General features: G+C 40.1%; 1 protein-coding gene across 4 annotated transcripts; it reads left to right on the forward strand.

Moving 5' to 3' along the window:
- Nucleotides 1-137: 137 nt before the first annotated feature.
- nutf2 (nuclear transport factor 2) lies at nt 138-10,004 on the forward strand. 4 transcript variants are annotated; one of them, XM_076991940.1, is made up of 6 exons: nt 138-251; nt 2,940-3,061; nt 3,407-3,478; nt 3,942-4,040; nt 4,350-4,506; nt 8,145-10,004. In XM_076991940.1, the coding sequence occupies exons 2-5, from the start codon at nt 2,963-2,965 to the stop codon at nt 4,458-4,460; spliced, it is 381 nt and encodes a 126-aa protein (XP_076848055.1). In that variant the 5' UTR covers nt 138-251; nt 2,940-2,962; the 3' UTR covers nt 4,461-4,506; nt 8,145-10,004. The 4 variants fall into 4 exon arrangements, with proteins under 4 accessions (XP_076848055.1, XP_076848036.1, XP_076848063.1 ...); XM_076991948.1 differs by lacking the exon at nt 4,350-4,506 and adding an exon at nt 3,708-3,750 and having other exon boundaries at nt 232-251; XM_076991921.1 differs by lacking the exon at nt 4,350-4,506.
- Nucleotides 10,005-10,149: the final 145 nt, after the last annotated feature.

Consider the following 10,149-nt stretch of genomic DNA (forward strand, 5'->3'; position numbering starts at 1 on the left):
TGAATACGCGACCTATTATTCATGTGAGATATAATTCATACAAAAATGACATCTCACACTTCTGGATGTGACTGGGTGTGTTTTTTTTGTATATGATAAATTCCCGCGGTAGCTAACCCCCAAACAACAATTCCCAGCATTCAAATGTGTAAGACGTCTGCGCATGCTCAGCTGAGGAGGCAGCTCAACTTCACCACCGCGCGTCGTAATCGCCATAACTGGAACCGGGGATACGGTTTGGGCTCACGGAGGTAAGCAGTTAGGCATAAAAGATCACGTAACTGTTTAACGTGGTGTTTCGCGTCTCACCGCACAAGTACATATCGTTATAAAATATATTAAAGGGTACCATTAACCCGTAACAACTATTATTTTCACGTGAGACATGACGCTAGCCAGTTAGCTAGCCCATAGGACACGCCTATGTTGTACGACAGGTCTGTTGACGGGGCCGCGCTTGTGGCTAGCTAGCTAGCCAATTCCCACAGTGAAAGTCCGTTGGGCAGCGCGAGGGGCCCAAGAGTATTTTTAGAATGGAACGAAAGCACGTGCTGTCTGGAGTTCCATGTCCCTATAGAGCGGCGTCCTGCGCGAGCGCGTCAGCACGCGGGCCGTTGGCGTCTTTTGAGTCAGTATTGTAGCCGCACCAACGCGCGCTGAGGCGCAGCACGCTGGCTAACGCTAGCCTCTGTTAACATGTTGCATGGGTTCAATGAATCGAGACCTCGGGACTGTACAGTTGTGAACGAGACTCGCGTCTGCTAGCGGACTAGGTAATGGTTCAGTCGCGAAGTGTACGTGCACAAGTTTTTATTTATGTATTTTGTTTTCGCAGTCGTAAGACCAGTCCTTTTGAAAAACCAATAAAAAAAGTATTGCAACTTCACTTTAGCGTTGTCCTGCTAGCGTTACGCTGGGCTAGCTAACGGTAGCGACTTGTGCTGTAGTCAAGCCTGGTGGTTTACCGAGAACTAGCTAGCTGCGACACCAGGCAGTTCTCATAGTCGGTTTACGTTAGCGTGGTTATTATGGTAATTAAAGTGAAGCGTAGTGGACCGCTAGCTAAATAACGTGTCTTGTGATTCACGTTGTTTATTGATTTGGCTGGTCAGATTGAAATGACAAGCAGTCCTCCTCATTTGGTGTAAAATGATCAGTATAGTCAGTTTACAGAAACAAATCTTTAATAAAACTAGTTACTAGTTAGCGTTTTAGGTATCGTTTGCAAACTAATAAAGTTGTATGCTCGTGAAGTTTATAGTATCACTTTTTCCGAATAGCAAAGTTATGCATGTGACATTCCACTGAGCAGCGACGTCGGTCCAGACCGGTCTAGGGCGTGTGTTGGGTAGCTAGCAGAACTAGTTTATTCCGACTCTTATGACCGTGGAAATGTGTTGATTACAGTTTTTAGACATGCAAATAACGGCGTGGAACATGCTCGAATGCTCAGTTGCTTTAATTCGAGATAGTAACATTGTAGTCAACTATAATAACTAGAAGCTGGAGAGTTTAATTGGAACTGTAGTGTACATTTGTTTTTTTCCAGTTCACACATTTGGTAGAAATTTCTCCATCACCCTTTGACACTATATCGGATTTTTAAATGGGATTGTTGATTCAGGCTGTTTTCCATTTGCACACTAATGCAGTCCACTTGGAATACTCATTTGTCATAGTTATTTGATTTCGTGTTGTGGTTTGTGTTTTTAGTGGGTCATTCAGTGGGTAGTTCGTTTTGTGTCGTTCATTGCTGATACATTCCAAACACATTATGTACATTTTGGATATATGTTAAAGCCAGTTTCACAGAGCCAGATTAAACATAAGGCTAATCTGAAATTGACGATATAAGGTGATTTCTCCATGTGTACTCCAGTTCAGTCAAACACTATGGCAAGTGCATGTCTGCAAAAGTAGAGCTATAAGAGTAACATAGCTAACAAGTAATAGAACCATGTGACCACAAAGTAACATCATGTACACTGCATGGCAGAAGCATTAAATGCTTGCCTCAAAGTGGGGTGGGGGGCATACTAATCTCAAATGACCTAGCTTTCTGACATAAAAATGTGAACAGAAGTGCATTTCACAGCTGAAACCTGCTCTGGCAGCCACCATGAATTTGCAGTCACTTTCTAATAGGGAGTATTGAATTTCATGGGCCAGTAAGATAAATGATAAATTTCACCTTGTGGCCTATAGCCAAATTGATAACTGATAGTTTTACCATAATGCATTTTAGAATTCAAAGTTCAAACTATATAAGTGCAGTGTTGAACATGTTAAACATGTTGACCTCTCAAAATATATAATACATTTTTATTAATTTAGTCATAGTCATTTAATGGGATAAACATCACCATTAATGTAAGCATGTGTTACAGGTAACACAAAGGTTTAGGATTAGCAGAAAGTTGTTTTTTTATTTTTTAAACCTTTCTCGGATATTATTACTACCTCGAACTTATGTGGGGACACCAAAGCATATGGTTAGAAACTACAGCCCCTAGAAAAAAAGAATCAGTTGCATCAGCCAAAATTCCTATACTGAACAGATAGGCCTAACGATAAATAAAAAATCAGATATGTTGTGCTCTTTAATGTTGTAAATCTGGTTTGATTTATACATCCAAATTGTTCAGTCCATTGTTTTCTGAAAGTTACTTGGGTATACTACATTGTTTGAGACGTGCATAATTATTTCATAATGTAGCCTATTTTGCCTGATGCTTAACATGTCTTCCTGGATCAACTACATTTGAGATTGTATGGAAAATTTGTCAGTTTTATTTTTCCGATAATCATTCTTTTTCATCTTGTTGATGACAGCTGTTAAGGATATAGAACTTGAGGATATAGAACACATGTAGTTTAAATCTAGAGCATTTAAATATATATATAAAAAATAGTCATTGATTTAATACTTTTCCCATCAGTGCCTGTAGCTGGGTGAATCAGGATGGGAGACAAGCCGATTTGGGAACAAATAGGATCCAGCTTTGTGCAACATTACTATCAGCTGTTTGACACAGACAGAACTCAGCTTGGATCAATATATGTAAGTATTTTGTTGGGGGAGGGAGATCACTGTACAAAAGGATTCACCTTGCATTACTTATATTGTCATATATTAACAATACTTGATATTGTTAGGGCTTTATTAAAAGTATCTGTTGTATACCTTGAGCAACACTGTGTGTAAGCGCTCTCTGGTTTATTTATCAAAAATGTTGATTAATGCTTGGTATCACTAGTTTTCAGAAGAGCTGCCTTTTGCATAAGAAAAGGGGTTCTGCACAGATCCTAATGGCCACCGTTAAACCCCTTGTACTTCACTCTCTTTGGCCACTGGGTGTTGGTTATGCTTGTAAAGCGTGTAACCTGCCCTTATTCTCTCTTACAGATCGATGCATCATGCCTTACGTGGGAAGGGCAGCAATTCCAGGGAAAAGCAGCGATTGTCGAAAAACTCTCTGTAAGGCTTTACTTGTTTGATTTAGACTCAGTTACACCTAAATAGGCACTGAAAGGGGCCATTCTTATAAATGTGCAGCACTCCCTACTAAAAATATTGCTTTTTGGAAGGGATGGCTTACAAATTCACATTGGCAGTGATGGGCCACATTCAGCCACCAGGCTCAAAACTTGACTGGAAATTTGTATACAGGCAAATTGAATTGTGCTTTTTGCTCCCTCTCTTTCAGTGTACTGCAGCCATGCAAGGCTGGAGTTCTTGGAACTTTCCATGTATGCTTGCAACTATACACCGTTGAAGTCTTATATGAGTTGGGCAGCAACATTATGCACAGTGTCAATTCCCTGAATGCCTTGTTTTTGATCAGAATGCCAAATTCTACACGGAGAACAGGACTTAAGCATGAGATGCATCCAAGCAGTTAGCAAATGTGTTTTTTTAATGCGTCTTTTTGTCTCTTCAGAGTCTGCCCTTCACAAAAATAGCTCACAGCATAACAGCACAAGATCACCAGCCCACTCCCGACAGCTGCATATTGAGTATGGTAGTAGGACAACTAAAAGTAAGTATTTACTTGCCTTTGCTGCCCCTGCCTCCTACACAGTCTATCTGTGCAGCATTTCCTTTGGCGTGTTGGATTGGTGGGAAGTGAGCTGATTAAGTTCGTCCCTTCTGCTGTACAATATCCATATTATTAATGGGGGGAGATTTGGAGGCTCTATTTGAGGCAGATCTGGAAAGAACCATGGGCTCGCACTCCACTCTAGTAACATGCGTCCGTGGCACATGACACAGAGGTGCACGTTCAAATGTTTTCAATGAGGAGATATTTCAGAGCTGTAGTGTGTGTGTTTGTGTGTGTATCTGTCAGGCTGATGAAGACCAGGTGCTGGGCTTCCAACAGACCTTTCTGCTGAAACATTACAGCAATGTCTGGGTTTGCACCAACGAGGTCTTCAGGCTTGCCCTGCACAACCTTTGACCTCACGCACCCTCTTTGCTCACATGGCCTCTCCCTCTGACTGTGTGTAAGGACCTGTGCTCTGCTCGGCTTGCCCTGGCTCAAACAGCCTCTCTTACTAATGACCCTGGGCAACATTCAGGTCCAGCCCCTGTCTCGGTTCCCCTGCTATCGGACCACTCTTCTGAGTTGTATTTATAGCATACAGTGGCACTGTGTAAAAGTGTGAAAGCGTTCAGTGTGAATTAGTCTGTTGTGCAAAAGCTCTGATGTTCTAAGAACATTAAGTCTTAACTATTTTCTAAGAAAGGAGAAAAAATGAATTTTTTGAACTAATTTCATGCTTTGACTGTGGTAATAGTTGTCCGTGTAGCTTTGCCCTTATAAGCAAGTAAAAATCAACATGGAGATGAATGCGTGGTGGGATTGTGTGTAGGTATCTACAGCAAGGGTGGTGTGGGGGGCAGCTTCCTCAAACCTTGCATTTCTAATGCATACGAGTCCTATGAAAAGACCCCCAGTGGTATGGCTGGGAATAACATTTCATATATTTTTATTCCTGCTACTACTACAAGCGTTCGGACGCAGTTGTATAGACCGTGTTTTACATATACAATTGGTACATTTTGTTTTGGTTTTTTGGGCCCTTCAGGTTACCATAGGTGTAGTATTTTAGATTGCACAAAGTGGTTACAATATGTACTAGATCTAGGCTTTCATTGTCTACCATTTAAAATGGATTTTAGAAGTAATTCCACCTCTAGAAGTATGGAGGTAATTGGAGAAGATCTCTGTGTATGCGGTGTCTTGTCAATCTGTGTATAGTTATTGTAATTTTACTTGATTGATTTAGAAGCATTATTATTAAGGATAAACTTACTTATGGCAAGCACAGAGCCTGCATGTCTCACCTGTCTGTTTTGTACTGGCCATTAGGGCGGGAACTGAGCCTAAAGTAAAATTCTACCTAAAGCTGGATATCATCAGTTATCATCAAGCTCTGAATGCAATTATGGACATTGAGGCAATTTTTTGACCAATGTTTTTGCATCGTTGCCTATCTTTTCATCTTGCTGTTTTTGAGTTGGTGTGTCGAGTATAACTCAAAAATGTGTGTGCCATATTTTTGTCAATTGTGATTTTTCACCGCAATCGAAATTTGTCCTCCGCTTTTTACCCATCTGTGCAGTTAGAACACACACACACTAGTGATTACTAGGGGGCTGTGGATCACACGTGTCCAGAGCGGTGGCCAGCCCTAGCCCTGCGCCCAGGGAGCAGTTGGGGTTAGGTGCCTTGCTCAAGGGCACCTCAGTCATGGCCTCAGGTCTGGGAATGGAACCCACGACCCTCCGGTCACAAGACCAGTTCCCTACCACGAGGCCATGACTGCCCGTTAGTTCTAGACTACTCCATTAGTTCACTATATTGGAATTAGGAGTGAGCGATCTTCACAGAAAACAATCACGATCCACATGAATTGCAAGCCCAATTCTTAAATGTATTGTAAAAAATATCCAGATTCAAAACAATCTGATCTTATTTGTTTGCACTGTTTAGCAAGGTACTGCATTATTAAAGACACTATTATTAAAGATCCGTTTGAAAACAAAGGTAAACTTTATTTTAAAAGAAAGTGTTTCGAGACCTTGTGACATATAGTTGAGAGGGGTTGCACAGCTTGAGTGAAACACGTTGCATGTTCATTCAGATAAGATGAATAAGTAGATTTGTTGCAGTGCCTCTGCATAGTCATTCATTTAATCTTACTCGAATCAAATTGTTTTCAAAATGCATCACACACCCTGTGATACACACAGACATTGTGCTGGGTTTATGAATTTAGCATGGATTCACTATTACTGGCTAGCAAAGTTTTTTGTGGAGATTAAAACAAAACATTAGTGGGAAAAGGTCATGATTTTGATTACTTGCTTAAAAAGTAGGTTGTGCACATCTTCAAGTTTGGTCACAGAATAAAAATAATCAGATCGCCCACCCCTAATGTCAATTTATCAGGTTTTTGTTGTTAATCTTCATCAGAAACATACTATTTATCTATGTATCTAACTACATATTGTGAATAGCCTACATGTTGTAGATAGCACTTGAAAATATGTGGTTGTGAGAGTCTAAGTCTAATGACTTCCATATAGAAAATGTTTTTGGAAATGTTTAAGTGATTTTTTCCATGTCTCCCAGCCCTATTGGCCATATTCAGACTAATGCATTTGTGATATACCCGTTGCTTGACTGAAAACGTAGGCATACGCACTGTATACTAACATTCTGTAAACATATGTGGCTAGGAATGCATCGATATAGAAACTGGTACTGCTTATTATTTAGCATAAAAATGCTCCTACACCATCTGACACTGGTACTGTGTGATGTGCACAGTGTACATTTGCGATGCTCATGAGCAGACAGCATGGGAATGTCAACAATCTGGAAGCATTTGATGGCAGTCAAAGCAGACTGCGATCTGAGAAAACATCAAAGGGCTACTGCAGCATCTTCTTGCTGTCACAGTTTCTCCCCTCATGGTGCCCTGGTTCCCATGGCATTCACACCATGTTTACTTATTTATATTGAGTTACATTCCTGTCTCTGCCCTGTTTTGTGGTTCTGCTACCCACTATACCTCACCTGCATCCTGTCAGTCCTTCATTAGTTTGTGTTTTTCTGTCCCTCGTGTTCTTGTTTGATTGGCCCTTGTCATGTGGCTTCTTGATTTGCTAAATCTAAGCCCATTCTTCTGTTTCCCTATGATTCTCTGCTCACATCCGATTTGAGCTTTTTTTATTCTTGTGTACACTTAGCTTCAGTTTACTATCTTTTGTCCTTTTATAATTGGCTATTGTCTAGCAAAAATACACGTGTCCTGCCTTGTCTACACTTGCGTTATACTTAAAACACACACTACCCAATGAAACCTCTTAACGTCAACTGAAAACTCATGACAAGGAATTGGTGCTAGAAGGGAAAGAAAAATCTGAACACACCCTTAAGTTAAAACTTTGAAAAATTCCAAAGATTTAACTCATTCCTTTACCATGTTGGTACACAACAGGATGCTAAAATCAACATTTATTTATTAAGGTACACTGCATGAATTTACAATAACTCCAATATCAACTGTTCCTTAATACATCTGCATTGCTTAATACTAAGTAGATTGCTAATTTTGTTAAAAGTATCTGTATAAGTGAATACCGAAAAACATGGGGACATACTTGATTTAGACAAAATTGTATCGATGCATCCCAAGACATGGCTTAGGGTTAAGCATTTGACACTCTTGTTTTAGGAATGATAATTAAACTCTGGGCCTTGAATTAAAAAACTCCAGTCCTATGTTATTTCTGGTAGTTACCAGGAGTACCTTATTATGTAAGAGTTGGGTATGCCTACAAAGTGGCAAGTTGTCAATGGCCAGCCAATCATCTCTTTAAAGATTGTAAAATCCAGGACTGGAAATTTGATTCAAGTTTTGGAATTTAACAAATTTGCTCTGTGATCTTGCATGGACCTCAATTGGCTCATGAGTTGAACTAACACTAATGTAGCTTTGATAGTGTGTCCTGATAAATAGCTGTAGTCCCAAGACTTCTGGCTGCATTTATTTATTTTTCTTATCTTGTCAATGGAGTCCATCACTGAAAACTGTTGCTAATCCTCTTGATTTGTGTATTTTGTTCTCAGGCAGATGATGACCCCATCATGGGATTCCATCAAAGCTTCATCCTGAAGAACATTAATGAGGCGTGGGTGTGCACCAATGACATGTTCCGCCTGGCGATACACAACTTTGGCTAAAATGCACCAATGGCTGTCAGGGAAATGGGGGAAGGTGGAGGACGGGGCACCCCGCCCCCAGCCATGCCTCTCAGTCTGCCCTTCATTCATCACTCTTTGAGAAATGGCACCGGATTCCAAGAAGTCAAATCACAGAATAACGTGCAGGCACATACAGTAGCGCCTCAACTCCAGCCGTGAGACGTGTTTCTTTGCTGAAAGCCCACAGATCCATCAGTGACCCCTGTTCCTTCGCTGATCTGCATGATGACGGGGAGCTCGAATCAGAGGACACTGACCAGGAGAGAGAGAAAAAAAGGCGTATTAACCTCTGCCAGTTACTATTTACATTTTAGTTGTTGAGTTTGACTTTGAACTAATAACTGTCTTAACTGTCTATCTTTTGCTTTAGTACCTAGTGTGTTATCAGCTTGCTTTTAGAATATGCTCCTTACAACTGAACTTTACTTTTGTTCTTCCTTCTTTCCTTATCCCTCTGGAACATTGGAGCCTCCATTCATTGTGATGTCAGGTTGCTCTAGCTATCCAAAGAAACATTAAACACCATACAGACTCCTCCCCCCTCCTTTCCCTGCAGACCAGTGTGCTTCCCGCCTTCTGCTCACTGATCTCTGTGACAATAATTACCAAGCCACGATACACAATAAAACCTGACTTTTTCTTAACAACAGCATCATCTTGTTCCTACCCATGTCTGATTTTACACCTGGCTTTTCCTTTTGTGTTCCATGACCATTTTGTTCATACTGCTTGCTGTTTTGTTTTTTTTTCCTTTTAATAGTTATGCTTTAGATTGCATTATAGGAGTTCTTTTAGGAAGCCACAAAGCTGGGAAAAGCTCTTATAACCTGTGCTTAATGTGAATGCCTTTGCCTTGATGTGTGCTAATTTTTACCAAATAGTATTTACTTAACTAGTAGAATAAGATGGGCTAAGACAGCTTAGCCTGTAATATAGTAATGGTTTGCATATTGTTTACTTGCTTAGATCCTGATTCAGACCATTACTATTTAGGAAATATTTTCTTTTTCTGATACAACACAAGTGAAGTTTGTCTTTTGAAGACATTTAGTAATGATGGGGGGCAAATATACCATATTACATCTCGACACTTTGGCTGTTTAAGGTCTTTATTGTTAATCTGAAGGAGTTGGTTTCCCTCCTTTTGCCTAGATTCCTGTGGAAATTGGTTCTCAAACAAATGGCTAACACCGTCAAAGCTAAAGTGCCCATCCATTTGATTACCCATTAAGCCTTAATTCTTTGTACTTTTGACAGGAAGTACTATTTAACAAAAAGGAATTGGAATTGTGAACATTAAATACTGGTGTGGGAGGAGTGAAGAGAACCTTGACAACAATCATGTGTTTATGTTTCAGGGACATTACTGAGGGTAGCAAAAAAACATTGGAGGTTATGAAGGTTTTATGTCAAATTGTGGTACAGATATTGGAATCTACATTTAGTGTGCTGTGGCATTTGCACTCACGTATTCAATCTGTAGTGTAGGAGTTTCAGATAAGAGCTGCCATGTGACTTGCTATAAGTCACTATCTTACACTTTGGTCTCATGCAATTTTTTCCTCCAAGCTTTATGGTCCTAGCTCTACTTTATGGAGAGAAACTGCAGTTAATGGCAGTGGAAGACAAAATAAGTACACTTATATTCCTTTAAAACAAAAGTGAATGCCCTGTAATACACAGAGTATTTCAATTGCTGACTGGAAATAAAGAACATCAAAGTGATAGATGATACCATTGTGATTTTTAAAATTACTGAGGAATTTTCACTTCTAGTTTTTGGAAGAAAGGTGCTAAATTCGGTCAATGGCTCTTCTCCAGAGAGAAGGACAGCAAGGTATAATAATTCTGCGTTCAGTGCAGTGGTACT

Source organism: Brachyhypopomus gauderio, chromosome 2, assembly GCF_052324685.1.
Source record: "Brachyhypopomus gauderio isolate BG-103 chromosome 2, BGAUD_0.2, whole genome shotgun sequence".
Lineage (NCBI taxonomy): Eukaryota > Metazoa > Chordata > Actinopteri > Gymnotiformes > Hypopomidae > Brachyhypopomus > Brachyhypopomus gauderio.